Source organism: Dryobates pubescens, chromosome 1 (assembly GCF_014839835.1).
Source record: "Dryobates pubescens isolate bDryPub1 chromosome 1, bDryPub1.pri, whole genome shotgun sequence".
In the NCBI taxonomy this organism is placed as follows: domain Eukaryota; kingdom Metazoa; phylum Chordata; class Aves; order Piciformes; family Picidae; genus Dryobates; species Dryobates pubescens.
In genome coordinates, this window is record NC_071612.1 from 26,184,294 (window position 1) to 26,205,799 (window position 21,506).

The following is a 21,506-nucleotide window of genomic DNA, read 5'->3' on the forward strand; positions in this document are numbered from 1 at the left end:
GATACAGGCTGGATGTTAGAAAAAAGTTCTATACAGAAAGAGTGATTGCACATTGGAATGGGCTGCCTGGGGAGGTGGTGGAGTCACCATCACTGGAGGTTTTTAGGAGAAGACTTGACGGGGTACTTGGTGCTGTGGGTTAGTTGCTTGGGCGGAGTTGGATTGGTTGATGGGTTGGACGCGATGATCTTGAAGGTCTCTTCCAACCTGGTTTATTCTATGTATTCTATGTATTCTATTCTGTAGTGTGAGGTGTCCCTGCCCATGGCAGGGGGGTTGGAACTGGATGATCCTTGAGATCCCTTCCAACCCTAACAATTCTATGACTCTGTGATTAGATTTCTTACACTGACAATGATTAGCATGAACCTCATTGCCCAAGCAACAGCTTTAGTACTCTTCATGTGTCACAGAAAATATTTTCTTTGTCTTGTATGAAATCATGCCACATCTTTTTCCTGCACCAAGTCAAATGCTAACCCATACCTGTGCCAGCTCTTGGGTGTTTAGGCAGCAGATGATAGCCTGGCAGAGTTTGTGTCAGGCCAATATTGTAAATATTGTATATTTTGTACATATCCATTGCAGACTGTAGTTTTGCTTGTACATACAGCTTTCATTTGCTTCCAGCTGAGCTGGGCTGGCAAATTTAATGTTGGGAGCGGAGGGGGCATTGCAACCCACCACAGATGTCTTAGGTGCTCATCATTTGGATGTCCAAAAGGGCTCCAGTCTGGTGGCTGGCAGTGGCCAGCAGGGCAAGGGAGGAGATTCTCCCCCTCTACTCAGCTCTGGGGAGACCCCACCTGGAGTACTGCCTCCAGTTTTGGAGCCCCTAGTACAAGAGGGATATGGAAGTGCTGGAAGGTGTCCAGAGAAGGGCCACGAGGCTGAGCAGAGGGCTGGAGCACCTCTCCTATGAGGACAGATTGAAGGAGTTGGGGCTGTTCAGTCTGGAGAAGAGAAGGCTCCCAGGTGACCTAATTGTAGCCTTCCAGTATCTGAAGGGGGCCTACAGGAAGGCTGGGGAGGGACTGCTCAGGATCTCAGGTAGTGATAGGACGGGGGGGAATGGAATGAAGCTGGAGGTGGGGAGATTCAGGCTGGAGGTGAGGAGGAAGTTCTTCCCCATGAGAGTGGTGAAGCCCTGGAATGGGTTGTCCAGGGAGGTGGTTGGGGCCCCGTCCCTGGAGGTGTTTAGGAGCAGGCTGGATGAGGCTCTGGCCAGCCTGATCTAGTGTGGGGTGTCCCTGCCCATGGCAGGGGGGTTGGAACTAGATGATCCTTGTGGTCCCTTCCAACCCTGACTGATACTATGATATTTATTCCTGTGCCCCTGTGCAAACTACTTTTTTGGTAGGGGTACAGGAGAGGAAAAGGATGTGTTTGGGTTTTGTTTGGGGGGGGTGGGGGTGTGTGTGTGGTTGGGAGGGAGGCTTTTGCCCAGCAGCCTTCCAATCTGTAGGTAGCCATGCTGTGGGTATGTTGTTTGTGCTGGTCAGTGCATGGAGAGCTTGGGTTTGACCTCTTGGGGATGCATCGTTATGCTGAGATGTGCTAGGAGGGTCAATATTGAGCTGGTGCAGGGGAAGTTCATTCCTCTTTGTGATCTTTATTTGTTCTGTTTCTGGGCTGAAGTCACCCAAAAAATATGAACATTGCACGCGCTATCGATTTCTCTATCGCTTTTCCCAGCCCATGCCTGCACTCTGCTTTCCCTGCCAAAAAAAGAGCATTTAATTTTGTGAGTCCTCAGTAAATTTGAGTCTGAAATATCCTTGACCTTGCTCCAGTGAGAGTTTAGCAAGGTTCAGCGAGCATCTGGTGCATCTGGTCTGTGGACTGCCACAAAACCAAGCCGCTCTTCAGGCACATAAAGGCCTGCACTCAATCCAGCTACAAGCAAGCAGATGCCAGCCTCCCGAGCTGGCCAAATATTATGCTGTTATAAAATTGCAACAGAAGTGGAGTATTCCATTTGTGAGATGCTGAAGAAGAACATGTAATTGCCTCATTGCAAGCTCACCTTGCAGTCAGCTGGTAGGGCTGTCAGAGGCTCACAGGATGTTAGGGGTTGGAAGGGACCTCCGAAGATCATCAAGTCGTTGCAACCCTCCTGCCAGAGCAGGACCGTAGAATCCAGCACAGATCTCACAGGAACACATCCAGATGCATCTGGAAAGTCTCCAGAGGAGGAGACTCCATAACCTCTCCGAGGAAATTGCTGAGAAAGCCACCCTCTTCCTCTTGCCTAGGGCAAGGCAGAAATATGTGATTTCCCTTTCAAGGCACAGGCTCCCCTTTGCTGTGCCCATTCCCTCTCCTGTGTGTCATCTCCAGGGCTGAGGTCAGGCCTCCAACACAGAAGCTACTCATTAGTAATTCTTGGAAAAGGTCCTATTTTCTCCCACTTCACATTCAGCTTCACCTGATGGTGGATTCATAGTTCTTTGGGTGTTATGAGGCTCAAAGGCGGAGGCAGGTATTTTTGTAATGTGGTAGGTTGAAATTCCACCCCCCACCACCATTAACTTTGCCAGCCCAGCCCATCAGGGAGCACATGAAAGCTGTATTTACAGGCAAAACTACAATCTATAATGAAATGCAATGAATGTGTACAAAATATCCTGGAGTTACAATAGTTACAGGTATTAACAAACAGCACAAGAACTGCCCGGGTCAAGGACCAGGGGAAGCTACTAGCTTCTTCCCTGCCCACCCAACCCCCCCTGGCCAAAGAAGGGAGAGAGAGAGAGCAGAGAAAGTTGCTGTTAGACTTAACCAAAACAGTGCAGCCAAGCAGAAGCAAGTTAGTATCTCACCAGAGCAACAAAGTGAGAAGAGCCAAGAAGAAAAAAGTGTTTTGGTGCAAGCAATCTTATGGTAGCTATCCCTCCAACAGACCCGGTTAGGATTAGCTCTGTTTTCCTTTTTGCACCCAAGAGTGATTTATTTGCATTTTACTACTTTTCTGCTCAAGATCTGTGGAAAAAAATTTAAAAGGCATAGACTAAAACTGCCACAGCAGGCTATGTGACACAGAGGATTTTTGACTTGCTTGCTTGCTTCCCATTTGGTGACACCATGGTACTGCGTGCCCTTCCTAGGAGGACAGAAATCCTGAGGCCAGAGGACTTTGGTCACAACAACCCCATGCAGCGCTACAGGCTGGGGTCAAAGTGGCTGGGGAGCAGCCAGGCAGAAAGGGACCTGGGGGTACAGGTTGACAGCTGGCTGAACATGAGCCAATGGCATCCTGGCCTTCATCAGGAATAGTGTGGCCAGCAGGAGCAAGGAACTCATTGTGCCCTGTGCTCAGCACCTTGAGTCCTGTGTCCTCTTCTGGGCCTCTCAATTTAAGAATGACATTGAGATGCTGGAAGGTGTCTAGAGAAGGGCAACAAAGCTGGGGAGGGGTCTGGAGCACAGCCCTGTGAGGAGAGGCTGAGGGAGCTGGGGTTGCTCAGCCTGGAGAAGAGGAGGCTCAGGGGAGACCTTCTTGCCGTCTACAACTCCCTGAAGGGAGGTTGTAGCCAGGTGGGGTTGGTCTCTTCTCCCAGGCAGGCAACCAGCAGCAGAACAAGAGGACACAGTCTCAGGCTGCACCAGGGGAAGTTAAGGCTTGAAGTGAGGAAAAAGTTTTTCCCAGAAAGAGAGATTGTCCATTGGAATGTGCTGCCTGGGGAGGTGGTCATCATGGGGAGTCACCATCACTGAAGGTGTTCAAAAAGGATTGGATGTAGCACTTGAAGCCATGGTTTAGTACTCATGAGGTGCTGGGTGGTAGGTTGGACTTGATGATCTCTGAGGTCTTTTCCAACCTTACTGATCCTGTGACTTTCAGCCGAGCAATTTTCCTTTCCTTAAAAGATAAAAAGAAGTGTGCACTGTAACCCAAACCCTCTCCTCCATCCTAAAGTGGCTTGCTGAGCTAGCACCTGCTGTTAATTTCACAGTACTTGTTGCTCTTGAAAGTTTTTTAACCATAACATTTAACAACAACCCCACTGAACCCAGATCCCATCCAGACTGTTAACTCCAGCTGCCTGTCTTGCAACTGCATGGGGAACGATCTTGCTGAGTGATGGGCATCCAAATGCAAATGGAATGAGTTTTGCAGCCATTCGTTCTAAATTGCTCCTGAATCATTCTGAAGTGAGATTCCATTTGAGGAGAATTTGCTTCAGGTCTCGCACAAGGAGATAATGGTCCAATATATTATGATCTCAGCAATAACAGTTTAAATCTCGCCCTTCTGAAATGCAGTGAGTTATAGGCTGGGTTGATGGGAATTAAAGCTTGATACATAGCAATAAAACTAGTCAGCTAGAGATGAAGAGATTGGTGCATGCAGCACAGGATTTTCCTGACAGGGATTGGAGCAGGGATGCTAGTCCATAAAAAGGGAAGCTGTGGTGGGCTGAAATTCCGCCCCCCACCCCCTGCCCAAAGCAACTTTGCCAGACCAGCTGAGGTGGAAGCAAATGAAAGCTGTATCTGCAAGGAAAGCTACAATGTACAATGGAATGCAATGAATGTGTACAAAATACACAAGAGTTACAACAGTTACAGGTATTTGCAACTGACAAACAACACAAGAATCCACCTGGTCAAAGACCAGGGGAAGCTACCAGCTTCTCCTTCCCTGCCCACCCAGAGCCCCCTGGCCAAAGAAGGCAGACAGAGAGAGCAGAGAAAGCTGCTGTTAGGCAGCAAGCAGAAGCCAAGCAGAAGCAAGTTAGTATCTCTCCAGAGAGACGAAGCAAGAAGGCATGAGAAGAACAAATTGTTTTGTCTTACAGCAGTCTTCTCAGTCTTGCAGCAGATATTTCTCCAATGGAATTGTTTAGAACTATCTCTATTTTCCTTTTCACACCCAATAGTGAGTTATTGACATTTTACTACTTGTTCTGCTCAAGACCTGTGGAAACTTTTAAAGACATAGCCTAAAACTACCACAAAAGCATACCATAAAATCTCCATTTATTCATTTGTTATGCATGAAGAGCTGGAATATGCACAGCTTTACAGTCACAGAGTCATGAAAACAATAAGGTTGGAAAAGACCTCAGAGATCATCAAGTCCAACCTGTCACCCAACACCTCATGACTAACTAAACCATGGCTCCAGGTGCTACATTCAAACCTTTTTTGAACACCTCCAGGGAGGGTGACTCCACCATCTCCCTGGGCAGCACATTCCAGACTTTTCATGAAGAACTTTCTCATCTCCTCCAGCCTAAACTTCCACTGGTGCAGCTTGAGACTGTGTCCTCTTGTTCTGCTGCTGATTGCTTGAGAGAAGAAACCAACCTCCACCTGGCTACAACCTCCCTTCAGGGAGTTGTAGAGAGCAAGAAGGTCTCCCCTGAGCCTCCTCTTCTGCAGGCTAAGCAACCCCAGCTCCCTCAGCCTCTCCTCACAGGGCTGTGCTCTAGCCCCCTTCCCAGCCTCATTGCCCCTTCCTGGACACCTTCAAGAGTCTCAATGTCCTTCTTAAATTGAGGGGCCCAGAGCTGGACACAGGACTCAAGGTGTGTCCTCACCAGTGCTGGGTACAGGGCACAATGACTTCCCTGCTCCTGCTGACCACACTATTGCTGATGCAGGCCAGGATGCCCTTGGCCTTCTTGGCCACCTGGGCATAGCCTAAAAATACCACAGAAGCATTGCATAAAATCTCCTTTTTTTCATTTGTTATGCAGGAGGAGCTGTAAAATGTGCACTTTTACAAACAAATGAGTGAAAAATACAAACAACTGAAGGGCTTTCCTAGCATCAAAAGGGTTCCTCACTTAGGCAAAACTTTATTTTACCTTGAAAGGAAATGGAAGGAAAAAATGAAACTAAAAATCCCTTGTGTGTCACAATCCACGCCAGCTTCTGTCGCTGATGATTGCAGTCACACTTCACCTGCTCCTGTGAATTTTCTATCTGGCTTGTTTTGAAAATAGCTACCTGAAGGGAGGCTGTGGACAGGCAGAGGTTGGTCTCTTCTCCCAGGCAAGCAGCACCAGAACAAGAGGACACAGTCTGAAGTTGCACCAGGGGAGGTTTAGGCTGGCGGTTAGGAAGAAATTCTACACAGAGAGAGTGATTGCCCATTGGAATGGGCTGCCTGGGGAGGTGGTGGAGTCACCATCATTGGAGGTGTTTAGGAGGAGACTTGATAGGGTGCTTGGTTTCATAGTATCATAGAACCAGTCAGGGTTGGAAGGGACCACAAGGATCATCTAGTTCCAAGCCCCCTGCCATGGGCAGGGACACCCCACACTAGATCAGGCTGCTCACAGCCTCACCCAGCCTGCTCTTCAACACCTCCAGGGACGGGGCCCCAACCACCTCCCTGGACAACCCATTCCAGGGCTTCACCACTCTCATGGGGAAGAACTTCCTCCTCACCTCCAGCCTGAATCTCCCCACCTCCAGCTTCATTCCATTCCCCCTAGTCCCATCACTACCTGAGATCCTGAGAAGTCCCTCCCCAGCCTTCTTGTAGCTCCCTTCAGATACTGGTTTAGTTGATTAGGTAGCTTGGATAATAGGTTGGACATGATGATCTTGAAGGTCTCTTCCAACCTGGTCTGGTCTAGTCTATTCTGTTCTGTTCTATTCTATTCAAAACCCAATAGTTGCTAAATCCAACAGGAGGCAAATCTCTGACTTTGGGCCATAAAGTGAAATAAAAATTCCAAATTAAGTTTATGGATTAAAATGGCTGGGGGGGGGGGGTGGGGGTGGGGGTTGGAGGGTTGGGGGAGGGATAAATAATCAAGTTTCTAAATATGAGTGAATTACCTGAGTGAAACCACTTTAGCAGTGCCATTAATCAGCTCTTCTGCCTTGCTAACATAAATCAGTCCATAGGAGCAGATGGGCTGCACACTTCATTGTGAAGAAATCAAGATGAATGTGACGTCCTGCAGAAGCAAACTTGCAGCTGAAAGTTACTGAGCACAGAAGGGGATTGGTTATGGCAGGGGAGAGCAGCCTGTGCCTTGTGTTTGCAGCTGAGCAAGGTTGTGAGGGGAACTTGCTGCACATGACATTGACATGATGACTGGAAAGCAGGGCTGTGCATTTTGAGTGTTTGCATCTACACTCCCAGATCACTCCCAAATGGTTTAATTAGCTTTTGTTCCCTCTAGATAGAAGGGAGGAAAAAAACCCACCAATGTCTAACTACTTAGGAGAGTTAAATGAGAGTTATAAAGTTTGCTGCTTTGTTGCACCATTGGGAGATGAATGTTTTAAATAACCAGTGATAACTGTCAGGAAGATTCAGATCAAAGTCTCATCCCCTCACATAGTGATGGAGCACACAACAAGAGGCATCCCCCATCCAAATTACAGAAACAAGCCCAGCAGGCCACAGACATACAGCAAAGTCATCCCTGAAAAACCTAAGTCATACTCAAGTCTTTGTATGGACAGAGGAATCACAGGTATGGCCAAACCAGTGCTGAGCACAGGGCAGAATGACCTCCCTGCTCCTGCTGGCCACACCATTCCTGATCCAGGCCAGGTTGCCACTGGCTTTCTTGGCCACCTGGGCACACTGCTGGCTCCTGTTCAGCTGCTGTCCACCAATACCCCCAGGTCCCTTTCTTCCTGGCTGCTCTCCAGCCACACCTTAGCCACACCTTGAGTACTGTGTCAAGTTCTGGGCCCTTCAGTTCAAGAAAGATGTTGAGGTGCTGGGATGTGTCCAAAGAAGGACAACAAAGGTGGGGAGGGGTCTGGGGCACAGCCCTGTGAGGAGAGGCTGAGGGAGCTGGGGTTGCTTAGCCTGGAGAAGAGGAGGCTCAGGGGAGACCTTATTGGGAAGGGAGGTTGCAGCCGTGGGGCTTGGTCTATTGCCCCAGGCAACCCTTGGCAGGGCAAGAGGACACAGTCTCAAGCTGCACCAAGGGAGGATTAGGCTGGAGGTGAGGAAGTAGTTCTTCCCAGAGAGGTTGTCCATTGGAATGTGCTGCCCAGGGAGGTGATGGAGTCACCATCCCTGGAGGTGTTTAGGAAGAGCCTGGATGAGGCAGTTAGTGCCATGGTTTAGTTGCTTGGATGGTGTTGGGTGATAAGTTGGACTCGATGATCTCCAAGGTCTTTTCCAACCTGGTCTATTCTGTATTGTGCTTAAGAGTAAGGTGGAATTATTGCAAGAAGCCAGTAGGAAAACTGGGTTGTACTTTGCCATGGAACACCAGGCTGGTGGAGAGAAACAGTTAAAGCCACAGCCAAAACATGAGATTAGGTTGCTGTGTCGTGGGCAGTACTGTGAGTCCACTCAGAAAAATATTTACACAACAGAAGCAGTTACTTTTGGGAGGGAAAGCCAAACCCCATTCTCAAGCCCTTTCTCCAGGCTGATTAAAGAAATAATTTTTGAAACCCACCTGGGTTTGCCTTTCTGTAGTTTGCTGATCCCTCCTTTTAGACTTTCTAGTTACATCTTTGATAAGATGTTTGATCAGCAAGTTCGCTGATGATACAAAACTGGGGGGTGGCTGACACCTGTCAGGCTGTGCTGCCATCCAGTGAGAGCTGCACAGGCTGAGAGCTGGCTGCAGGCAAACCTCAGGAAGCTCAATCAGGACAAGGGCAGGGTCCTGCACCTGGGGAGGAATAACAGCAGGCACCAGGACAGCTTAGGAGCTGCTCTGCTGGAAAGCAGCTCCATGGAGAAAGAGCTTGGAGTGCTGGTGGGCAGCAAGTTCTGCATGGGACAGCAATGTGCCCTGGTGGCCAAGAGAGCCAATGGGATCCTGGGGGGCAGCAAGCAAAGTGTGGCCAGCAGGGCTGGGGAGGTTCTGCTCCCCCTCTGCTCTGCCCTGCTCAGACCACAGCTGCAATCCTGTGTCCAGTTCTGGGCTCCCCAGTTCAAGGGAGACAGAGACCTGCTGGAGAGAGTCCAAGGGAGAGCCAGGAGGATGCTTAGGGGACTTGAGCATCTCCCCTGTGAAGAGAGACTGAGAGCCCTGGGGCTGTTTAGTCTGGAGAAGAGAAGGCTGAGAGGGATCTGATCAATGTCTATCAATAGCTGAGGGCTGGGGGTCAAGGGGAGGGGGCCAAGCCCTTTTCAGTGGTGTGCAGTAATAAGACAAGTAATAATAAGTACAAGCTTGAGCATAGAAGATTTCACTTCATCATGAGGAGAAACTTCTTTAGAGCGATGGTGACAGAGTACTGGAGCAGACTGCCCAGAGAGGTTGTGGAGTCTCCTTCTCTGGACACATTTCAAAACCCAGCTGGATGCATTCCTGTGCAGACTACCCTGGGTGATCCTGCTCTGGCAGGGGGGTTGGATTCAATGATCTCTTGAGGTCCCTTCCAGCCTCTACTGTACCGTGTCACTGCAATACTGTGAAGATGCAGTTCCTTGGCCAGGCAGTGTAAGCATTGTGTCTGATTAGGTGCAGAAACCTAGTGGTGAAAATAAATACTTTTGTTCTTCCAGTCACCAGAAATCAGTGAAGCAATACTTGTTTAATTATGAAACATATGTGTGCTTTGTTAGTTTCCATCTGTCTGCTCCCTGATTTGCAATTAAATGACCAGAAGAAATAGATATGTCCTGTGGCAATTCAAAGGGAATGATTCATCTCTCATGTTTCTCTGTGTGGATGTCTATGGAGCAGCTCATGTGAGAGGGAGGGAGCAGGGAGCATGGGGAAATAGGGGTGGAAAGGATGAGGTATGCTGAAAAGCTCCTTACTTCTGTGCAAATGTGGTTTGTTGCCATGAAACCAAATGTGGACTCCCATTAACTCACTGTAACTCACATTTCTTCTTGAGAAAAACAAACAAACAAAAAAAACCCCAACAAACTAGGAAGCAAAATGGGTCAAGGAAATAATACCTAAGAGGGAGAGGAAACTGAGGCTGATGTAGTCAGAGTGAAAAAGAAACTGCAGGGGTCAAAAAAAGACATGGTGAGCTTCTCTTTCTGCAAAAGCAAAGGCTTGAAGGAGAGCCTTTCATGCCCCTTGTAACTCTGGAGATGATGTGCACAGGCATGTCTTTAATATGGGAAGGTAGCTGTCTGACACTTTATCTTCATGAAGGTGGGCAGGGAGGAAGTAGCTGGCCTCCCTCAGTATGTTTAGTTTGATGTTCTGTGGTGTTTTATTGATCATCAGCAATGTCACTCACTCTCTATAATGACAACTGCTTCAGACACAGAAAGGCAGAGATTAAGTAAGGCCTTCAACTTGCTGATGGAGGATCTGTCCCTACTTGTTTCCCCTACTACCCCTTTGCTGCTGGGAGCCTCTTGGATGTTCTTGAATACTGATGTCAGGAGGGGAGTGGATGGGTAGAGGGTTATTCTCCACTGAACTGCATATTCAGTATCTGAATCATACTTCAGTATCTGAAGGGTGCTACAAGAAGGCTGGGGAGGGACTTCTCAGGATCTCAGGTAGTGATAGGACTAGGGGGAATGGAATGAAGCTGGAGGTGGGGAGATTCAGGCTGGAGGTGAGGAGGAAGTTCTTCACCATGAGAGTGGTGAAGCCCTGGAATGGGTTGTCCAGGGAGGTGGTTGGGGCCCCATCCCTGGAGGTGTTTAAGAGCAGGCTGGATGAGGCTCTGGCCAGCCTGATCTAGTGTGGGGTGTCCCTGCCCATGGCAGGGGGCTTGGAACTAGATGATCCTTGTGGTCCCTTCCAACCCTGACTGATACTATGATATTCCCCTGGAATATCGTGTCTATGTCTATATAATGCCTATAAATAGCTGAGGGTTGAGTGTCAAGAGGCTCTGCCCTATAAATAGCTGAGGGTTGAGTGTCAAGAGGCTCTGCTCAGTTGCACCCTGTGATAGGACAAGGGGCAATGGATAGGAACTCCAGCACAGGAGGTTCCACCTCAACATGAGGAGGAACTTCTTCAATGTGAGGGTCCCAGAGCACTGGAGCAGGCTGCCCAGAGAGTTTGTGGAGTCTCCTTCTCCTGGTGGCTTTCCAGCCCTGTCTGGATGTGTTCCTGTGTGACCTGTGCTGGATTCTGTGGTCTTGCTCTGGCAGGGAGAGTGGGCTTGATGACCTTTGAAGGTCCCTTCTAACCCCTAACATCCTGTGATCCTCTGATCCTATGAACTGATGCTTTCAGGTGGAAGACTTCTTCTGCAGAAAAGGGTAGAGGATTTTGAAGGGGCATTCATGAAGAGGGAGAGAGAAAGGAAGTGTGTTAGGTAGTGTTTTGTTGCCTCTTGGTTTAGACTCTTTTTCTCATTCTCTGGACTTCTTGCACTGACTTTATTCCTTACTAGCAATACCAGAGAGGTGTAGAGGTTCCTTCTGACAATAACACACATCCATGTTGGCCCAAAATGTCACCATCTGACCACTGCTCAGCCTCATGTCCCAACTGCAGGTTCCCCACTCTGGTGAGGACTGCACAGAGCAGGGTATTACAAACAAAGAGAATAAAGTGAAGCTTGGCACCTTCTTTAGCAGTCATAGCAAGGCAGTCAGGGTATGAATAAAGCAGAATAGACAGGGTCAGAGGCTCACAGGATGTTAGCATTGGAAGGGAACTCCGGAGATCTTCAAGTCCAACCCCCTGCCAGAGCAGGACCATAGAATCTAGCACAGGTACTGCGGGAATGCATCCAGATGGGTCTAGAAGGAGATTCCACAACCTCTCTGGGGAGCCTCTTCCAGTGCTCTGGGACCCTCACGTTGAAGAAGTTCCTCCTCATATTGAGGTGGAACCTCCTGTGCTGCAGTTTCTATCCATTGCCCCTTGTCCTATCCCAGGGTGCAGCTGAGCAGAGCCTGTCCCCTTCCTTTTGACACCTAACCCTCAGCTATTTATAAACATTTATTAAATCTGCTCTCAGTCTTCTCTTCTCCAGACTTGCATTTCTCTTCTCCAGGGCTTGCATTTAGTCTTCTGCCCTTACAGCAGATTTCAAATTGCTCGTCTGAAACAGCAGGTGCTGCTTCCTCTTTGTAGCAGCCTCAGCCAGTGTGCATGCTGTTGATTAGACAGTGTGGTAAGGTTGCTCTTGAAAAGCATGACCTTGAAGGCTCCAGAACTTTCTATTACTTCTTTGTGTGGTGCTGCAGGCTCCTCTCCCAAGCGCTACCACAATGATTGGTTGCTCACTGCCGGTGAGGATAACAAAGGAGCTGCTCCCAGTCACCTGAATGTGCACATCCCTGTCGCATCACATGGAGGAGAGCGAGCTCAGGAGGCAGAGAACCATTTCTTCTGAGTCTGAAAGCAGCATTTAGGCCTCAGTCTAGGAAATGCTTCCAAGCTAACGTTGTATTTGAAAACTGCACTCCTTTTGAAAGGCTCAGAAAGTGCTTCCTCGTCTTTGCCAGGCTGAATTGTGGTTGTTTCATTTGACCTTTTCTGTTTGTCTCTTCCCTGCAGATGATGATTTTTTCCATGAACTTCCAGAAAGCTTTCCGTCTGATCCCCCCGAGCCGTTGCCCCACTTCCTCATCGAGCCTGAAGAGGCTTACATTGTGAAGAACAAGCCTGTGAACCTGTACTGCAAAGCCAGCCCCGCCACGCAGATCTATTTTAAGTGCAACAGTGAATGGGTTCATCAGAAGGACCACGTGGTGGATGAGCGAGTAGATGAAACCTCTGGTGAGTCTGCTGTGTGTCATAGAATCATGGAATTGTTAGGGTTGGAAGGGGCCTCAAGGATCAGCCAGTTCCAACCCCTCTGCTATGGGCAGGGACACCTCACACCACAGCGGGTTGCTCACAGCCACAACCAGCCTGGCTGCAAAAACCTCCAGGGAAGAGGTTTCAACCACCTCCCTGAGCAACCTGTTCCAGTGTCTCACCACTCTCATGAGGAAGAACTTCATCCTAACATCCAATCTGAATCTACTCAATTCTAGTTTTTTTCCATTCCCCCCAGTTCTATAACCCCCTGACAGCCTAAAGAGTCCCTCCCCAGATTTCTTGTGGCCCCCTTCAGATGCTGGAAGGTCACAGTTAGGTCTCCTTGGAGCCTTCTCTTCTCCAGACTGAACAGCCCCAACTCTCTCCAGAGGAGAGGAGCTCCAGCCCTCTGATCATCTTCATAGCCCTTTTCTGGACACCTTCCAGCACCTCCAGATGCTTCTTGTAAATACAACTGGATACGGCTTAGACCACTGTGTGATCCAGAGTAAACACCTGGCTGTTATTCCTATACATTGCCTACTCCATAGAGCTTGTTTGAAGAACTTCAGTAGGCTTGCAAGGAAACCCCAACAAGCCAAGAGCCTCACCCTTCCTTAGTCAATACCAGAAATCCCAGTAGCATTCATGGGGCAAAAAAAATATCACAATACCATTGTAAATCAAAGACATGATTGTTCCTGTTTGGGAAGACTGATCACCAGTAGAATTTGAGTCACGTGCTAGGGGAGAAGGAGGACTTACAGCCATTTTGAAGGCTCTGAGAAATAACTGGTTAACTAGCAAGAATAGAATAGAATAGAATAGATCAGGTTGGAAAAGACCTTTGAGATCATCAAGTCCAACCTATCACCAAACACCATCTAATCAACTAAACCATGGCACCAAGTGCCTCATCCAGTCTCTTCCTAAACACTTCCAGTGATGGTGATTCCACCACCTCCCTGGGCAGCACATTCCAATGGCCAATATCTCTTTCTATGAAGAGCTTCTTCCTCACCTCCAGCCTAAACCTCCCCTGGCACAGCTTGAGACTGTGTCCTCTTGTTCTGGTGCTGGTTGCCTGGGAGAGGAACCAACCCCCACCTGGCTACAACCTCCCTTCAGGTAGTTGTAGACAGCAAGAAGGTCTCCCCTGAGCCTCCTCTTCCGCAGGCTAAGCAACCCCAGCTCCCTCAGCCTCTCCTCACAGGGCTGTGCTCCAGACCCCTCCCCAGCTTTTTTGCCCTTCTCTGGACACCTTCCAGCATCTCAACATCTTTCCTAAAGTGAGGGGCCCAGAACTGGACACAGGGCTCAAGGTGTGGCCTGACCAGTGCTGAGTACAGGGGCAGAATGACCTCCCTGCTCCTGCTAAGAAGGTTCCTTTCATTTGGGAGTTACACCACCCCTTGTTCTAATTATTTAGAAAAATATCTCCACCAGATGTCTTGGAAGTCTCTTGCTTACCTGGGCTTTATTTGTTTCATCTCATTTATTTGCACAGAGATCAAAAGCATAAGCTTTTAATGGCACTGTGGTGCTTTTCAGTTTGAAAGAGAGAAGGTGGGTGTAGGAAAAAAAAGATGTATTAAACCTTAGGCCTGTTTATCTGTTTGTCAGAACTGGCTTTTCCAACAAGTTGGCTGCAGCAGAAAAGCTACCAAAGGAAAAAAAAAAGTCATGATTTGACATGGATGCCTTTAAGAAGTTGAGGACCTCCTGGAGGTCCAGAGAATCCAGGAGTGGACTGGAAATTGTAATTTTTGTTATTTCAGTCCCAGAATGCCTGCAGCTAGCCTTTATAAAGGAACAGCACAAGTTACAGAGTACGGAATTAACCAGGTTGGAAAAGACCTTGGAGATCATCGAGTCCAACCTATCACCCAGCATCGTCTCATTAACTAAACCATGGCACCAAGTGCCTCATTCAGGCTGTTTTTAAACACCTCCAGTGGTGGTGACTCCACCACCTCCCTGGGCAGCACATTCCAATGGCCAATCTCTCTCTGGGAAGAATTTTTTTCCTAACATCCAGCCTGAACCTCCCCTGGCACAGCTTGAGACTGTGTCCTCTTGTTCTGGTGCTGGTTGCCTGGGAGAAGAGACCAACCCCCAGCTGGCTACAACCTTCCTTCAGTTAGTTGTAGAGAGCAAGAAGGTCTCCCCTGAGCCTCCTCTTCTCCAGGCTAAACACCCTCAGCTCCCTCAGCCTCATGATGCAAATTGCCTTCTACAAATGTAGCAGGGCCAGTCTTGAAAGAAAGATGCATCTGAATGTATTAGAGGACAAATGTTTTGCATAACAAACAGCAGCAATTATATGCAAACGAATCCCACTTCCAATTAGAAATTAACATAAGCTGATGGAGTTTGGGGGGTGGGGGGGGTGGGGAAAGCATGTCAAAAGAGCTGTGTACATCAGATTATTAAAACAAGAGCCTCAAATTTGGTCACACTAATAGCTTGTTAAAATGAAACTGTCATCAGTACATGAATCTGTCCGTCAACCTGGTTGCTGCCAAAGGGTTGCTTAATGCCTGTCATGGTTGCAGTGTTTGTGCACCTTGCTGTGTAGGAGACTGAATCTAAGCCTCATAGCACATATTTAATGTAGACAGTGTCTTTAAGGTAGTGGTAAAACAGTATCATCCTCAAAGCAATGGAAGATTGGGGAAAATAGATCCACTGCAGAGGGAGCTGGAGAAAAAGTTGCAGGAGACAGTTACTGGGAGGATTCTTTCTGGTGCCAGAAGAAGCTGTTGGTTTAGCAGCTTGCACCAGCCAGGCTGGAAAGGATCTGAGAGATCATCGAGTCCAACCTGTTACCTAATACCTAACACCTCATGACAGCTAAACCATGGCTCCAAGTGCCACATCCAATCCTTTTCTGAACACTTCCAAGGATGGTGACTCCCTCTCTGGGCAGCATGTTCCAATGGCCGATTACTCTTTCTGTGAAGATCTTTCCCCTCACCTCAAGCCTAAACTTTCCCTAGTGCAGCTTGAGACTGTGTCCTCTTGTTCTGGTCCTGGTTGCCTGGGAGAAGAGACCAACCCCCACCAACCTCCTTTTATATTTTGCCATTCTGTGAGTCTGTGTCACCTAAACACAAGGAACAGCACTGATCTCAAGGCAGCTTTCTGCTGCTGTTCTTGAACCAGGCTTTGTCTTTTGAGTTCTTTAGATAGAAAAACAAAGTAAAGGAAAAGAAGGCAATCAGACAGTCAAATAGATGAGATGAAAAACCCACTTCCAAAACCCAACAAAGTAAAGGTCACTTGTGCTTTCTTTTCTAAAGGAGGGGTAATGGGGAGGAAAGGAGACTAAAATACAGGTGTGATGCTAGCAGTACATCATCCTGAGATTGGAAATGATGCATGAAAGAGAGAAATGGGTTTTGATTTGCAAAAGATTATGTGTTCATGGACTGTGAGCCTGTGCTCAGGAATGAAATCTATGTAGAGATGATTAACTCTTCTTACAGGGCAAATTTGTTTCTGTCATTGAGAAAACCCGAGACAACAACATAGCAATAGCAGGGGCACAGGAGATAAAATGGTAGTGCAGCCAAATTCTAATTAAAGAGAGCTGCCTGGAGAAGAGAAGGCTCTGGGGAGACCTTTCAGCAGCCTTCCAGTACCTGAAGGTACAAAAAAGCCAGGAAGGGAATTTTTAACTCTGTGTTCCCAAATAGCAGCAAGACAAAAGAAGTACTCCTGAGCCTGGCCTGATGCCTCAGCTAATGCAAAAAATGAACCTGATGGAGCAGGTGCAGAAAAGGGCCACAAAAATGATCAGGGGGATTGAAGCACCTCTGCTATGAAGACAGGCTGAGGGAGCTGGGGGTATTCAGCCTGGAGAAGAGGAGGCTCTGGGGAGACCTAATAGCAGCCTGACAGTACCTGAAGGGGGCCCACAAAAAAGCCAGGAAGGGATTTTTCCCAAGGGCTTGTAGTGGTAGGATGAGAAGGAATGGATTGAAACTTGAGGAGGGTAGATGAGGCCAGGCTGAATGATGCCTTGAGCAGCATGGTCTGGTGGAAAGTATCCCTGCCCATGGCAGGGGGCTTGGAACTCGATGATCTTTAAGGTCCCTTCCAACCCAAACCATTCTCTGAGTCTATGAGAAATACTGAACATATTATAAAGGTTATTTTTTAAGAGAGGAAAGTAAATATTGATCTCCTTGTCCTGTGGGGTGGGGTTTTTTTCAGTTTTGTAATAGAGAGAAGGTGCAAAAATTAAGAGTTATAGTTCACAGAGTCACAGTATCACCGAGGTTGGAAGAGACCTCAAAGATCATCAAGTCCAACCTGTCACCACAGACCCCATGACTAAACTATGACACCAAGTGCCACATCCAATCCCCTCTTGAACACCTCCAGGGATGGGGACTCCACCACCTCCCTGGGCAGCACATTCCAACAGCTAGCAACTCTCTCTGTGAAGAACCTTCTCCTCACCTCCAGCCTAAACCTCCCCTGGCACAGCTTGAGACTGTGTCCTCTTGTTCTGGTGCTGGTTGCCTGGGAGAAGAGACCAACCCCCACCTGGCTACAACCTCCCTTCAGGGAGCTGGAGAGCGCACTAAGGTCTTCCCTGAGCCTCCTCTTCTGCAGGCTAAACAATCCCAGCTCCCTCAGCCTCTCCTCACAGGGCTGTGCTCAAAGCCTCTCCCCAGCCTTATTGCCCTTCTCTGGATACGTTCAAGTGTCTCAGTGTCCTTCTTAAATTGAGGGGCCCAGAACTGGTCACAGTACTCAAGATGTGGCCTAACTAGTGTTGAGTACAGGGGCAGAATGTCTTCCTTGCTCCTGATGCAGGCCAGGATGCCATTGGCCTTCTTGGCCACCTGGACACACTGCTGGCTCATGTTTAGGTGGCCTGTAGCTCTGCATGGGGTTATTGTGACCAAAGTGAAGCACCTGGCACTTGGATTTGTTGAATGCCATCCTGTTGGACTCTGCCCATCTGTCCACTCGGTCGAGGTCCCTCTGCAGAGCCCCTCTGCCCTCTAACTGACCAACATCTGCTCCCAACTTGGTGTCATCTGCAAACTTGCTGATGACTGACTCAACCCCCTCATCCAGATCATCAATGAAGATATTAAAGAGGATGGGGCCCAGCACTGATCCCTGTGGGACACCCCTAGTGCTGACACTAGTGACTAGTTCCATACACTTTGCACTGTGGGATGCTTTTAAGCAGCAGGTAAAGCATTGCTGTGGAGAACACGCACAGGGACTCTGTGGGAGTTGTTGCCTTCTAGTTGGAGAGGATGAGAACAGCAATAGTGACAGGGTGTTCTAGCATCACTTTAGTTAATTAAATTAGCCTGAAGAGACAGCCTAGGAAAAAAAAATATCATTAACAAAAATAAATTGCAATGATTGAGTCTGAGAAGCCAGAAGCTTTACAAAGAAGATGATTACACTCTGGTTTTTCGTTCTCAGATTCCCTGGAATCTGTGAGTTTCTCATTTCCTGTGTAGATGAAATGCAAAGCGAGGGAGGGCCTTTTTTTCTTGTAATGGTTTCACTTGGATACCTTTCTGTGGGCAAATATATGTGAAGAAGAAGAAGAACACTGGCTTTGAAAAAACAAAACCAAACACCAAAGAATAAAGTTCTTTTGGAGAGAACACGTTTGATTTCATGACTGACTGTCATAAAAGATAATAGCAAGGAAAGTCAAAGGAGCCCTGCAGAAGTGATGCTTCTAGGGACAAGAAAAATTCTGTTTTCACAGTGCAGGAAGCTTTCTCTCCTATGAGGACAGATAGAGGGAGTTGGGGCTGTTCAGTCTGGAGAAGAGAAGGCTCTGAGGAGACCTTATGAGTCTGAAGGGGACCTACAAGAAAGCTGGGGAGGGACTTTTGAGGGTGTCAGGGAGTGATAGGACTGGGGGGAATGGAACAGAAATAGAAATGGGAAGATTCAGACTGGATGTTAGGAAGAAGTTGTTCCCCATGAGGGTGGTGAGACACTGGCACAGGTTGGCCAGGGAGGTGGTGGCAGCCTCATGCCTGGAGAATTTTAAGGCCAGGCTGAATGCGGCTCTGAGCAACCTGCTGTAGTGTGAGGTGTCCCTGCCCATGGCAGGGGGCTTGGAGCTAGATGATCCTTGGAGTCTCTTCCAACGCTGGCAGTTCTGTGAATGCAAGCATTTGCAGTTCTCCTAGCCCCCATTTTTCTTATATTTCGTACAAAACTTCTTCAAAAAATCCTTAAAACAGCACTGCAACCTGCTGTAGTGTGAGGTGTCCCTGCCCATGGCAAGGGGGTTGGAACAGGACGAGCCTTGAGGTCCCTTCCAACCCTGTGCTGTCCTTTCTTCCCCATGGGAGTGTATGCCCAGCCATCTTTACAGACAGTAGCTGCAGACCTCATGAATCCTCTGCTCTCAATGTGCTCTCTGACTGTGATGGGCTCTTCCAGTTTGCTCTGTTCTTCAGGCTGTTCAGAGATGCAAACAGGGAGGTCCAGAGGGAGCCACTCTTCCTGCAGGTTAATCCTGCTCATGTACCCTCTGAGTAATGACAGGCCTGTGGGAAGAGTCATTTGCCTGTTCCAAGTTTTCCATGGATTCACCATGTATATCCATGCAAATCACTCAAAGTCTCTTCTTATTTACCTCTGCAATGTGCTTTGGAACCAAAAGATAAAAGCTTTAGGATGTTTGTTCATTTCTTGTTGCAACATTAGCTTCCTATCTGCAGCTGTTTGCCTAATTGTCCTGCAGGTTTCCTGTGGGCTTCTAGAACAACAAATCTGAGGCAGGAAACAAAGTTATTTAAAGCTATAATAAGAGGAATATGGATGCTTATTGCATTCATCTGAAGCATTTGAAGATACTGTTCTGAATACTCCAGCCTACACTTCATCTTCCTCCAGGTTTGTCCTTCATTAAGCCCTTTGTTACACACTTGTAATCCCAGGAACTCCCTAAAAATACTCTCTTCAGGCATCATTCCACCCACCAGAGGTTCAGACTAGCCCATGGCTTTCCACAGCAATGCTTTCTTTTTCCATCCTCATCCCATGGCTCCTTTGGAACCAAATGCCTTTTGTGGGGGCTCTGAAGCCCCCATGGTGAGGGTGATCTGGTATCTGAAAAGCTATTAAATGCCAGGTTGGTTTGGAAGGGAGTCCCAAAAGTTAGTCTCCATTTTACATCCTAAATGGAAGTCAAATGGGTTTTTTTGGATACAGGAATGGCAGGAAATAGCAGAGCCAAGGTGTTGTGTCCTATCAAACTAAAGTGCTGCAGTCAGTAGCAGCCACGCAGTAGAAGCACAGGAACATTTGCTTCCTGTAAATGTAGTTTTCTTCATTTCATTAAATATGAGAATGAGTAGGCTGGAGCACCTTTCCTGCAAGGACAGGCTGAGAGAACTGGGGTTGGTCGGTTTGGAGAAGAGAAGGATCTGAAGGGGGCCTACAAGAAAGCTGGGGAGGGACTTTTGAGGGTGTAAGTAGTGATAGGACTGGGGGGGATGGAGCAAAACTAGAAATGGTTAGATCCACATTGGATGTTAGGGAGAAGTTCTTCCCCATGAGGGTGGTGAGACACTGGCACAGGTTGCCCAGGGAGGTGGTGGCAGCCTCATGCCTGGAGGTTTTAGCAGCCAGGCTGGATGTGGCTGTGAGCAACCTGCTGTAGTGTGAGGTGTCCCTGCCCATGGCAGAGGGGTTGGAACTGGGTGATCCTTGAGGTTCCTTCCAACCCTGACAATTCTCTGTGATTCTGTGACTAATAGATCTGTAGTTTCTTTGGGGGTGGGGGAGAAGGGGGGGGAAACTGAAGGTCAAAATTGTTCCTCACTTATTCTTCAATGAGAATAAGTTTTACAGTGTAGTGTAGTCACTGGAAATGTGCTCTGATGCTGTTTAGGGACATTGGGGTCTTGATGACTGTTCAAAACATTTAAATGTTGTTGTCTTGAGTTCATTGGTGTCTGTGAAAGCTTAGTTACCTGAGCAGTATCTTCTACTTTTCTCTCTAGTGGTTCATTAGATAGTGAAATCATTCCCTGAAGAAGGATCCCTGTTGCTTAAACTACACTGGAGAAATCCCTTTTTCAAACAACCAAACTAACAAACAACTAAACAGCAACAAAAGTGAACAGCACCACACCTCTGTGGAGCGATCATTGCACATAGATTTGGTGTGGATTTTTTTACTGTTTGGGTAGGGTACCAAATAATTTCTAACACAGAAGGGAAGGAGAGGTGACTGCCACATGCAGCTCTAACCCACACAGGATCCACATTTGTGCTGCCTTTGTGGGTACCTTGCCTGTGTTCATTTAGGCAGTCCCATGCATTCCTGAGTGTACATAAATGAGCAGTGTGATGTGATAGGAGCCAGCAGGGCTGCTATTCACCTCCAAGTTTACATATAGCTCTGTCTCATCAGGTTTTCATGCAATACCTTTCACAATTCCTTATAGTTTCTCATCCCTAATCATAGAATAATAGTATCTCACCACCCTCTTGGGGAAGAACTTCTTCCTAACATCCAAGCTGAATCTACCTGTCCCCCCCAACTCCTATCACTCCCTGACACCCTCCAAAGTCCCTCCCCAGCTTTCTTGTAGCCCCCTTCAGATACTGGAAGGCCACAAGAAGGTCCCCCCAGAGCCTTCTCTTCTCCAGACTGAACAGCCCCAACTCTCTCAGCCTGTCTCCACAGCAGAGCAGCTCCAGCCCTGTGTTCTTCCTCGTTCTCTTTCTCTGGACACCTTCCTGCACCTCCAGATCCTTCTTGTAATAGGGGCTCCAGAACTGGACACAGTGCTCCAGCTGTGGTCTCAGCAGAGTGGAGCAGATGGGGAGAATCATCTTCCTCATCCTCCTGGCCACACTTCTCTT

At 48.0% G+C, this 21,506-nt stretch overlaps 1 protein-coding gene across 2 annotated transcripts in view; it reads left to right on the top strand.

The window, feature by feature from the left end:
• The window catches only part of UNC5C (unc-5 netrin receptor C), a 316,234-nt gene that overhangs the window by 191,333 nt on the left and 103,395 nt on the right, over positions 1–21,506 (top strand). For both annotated transcript variants that reach the window (XM_054163105.1, XM_009902723.2), the window contains exon 2: positions 12,384–12,605. In XM_054163105.1, coding sequence (XP_054019080.1) covers positions 12,384–12,605 — 222 coding nt within the window. The remainder of the gene's footprint in view (positions 1–12,383; positions 12,606–21,506) is intronic.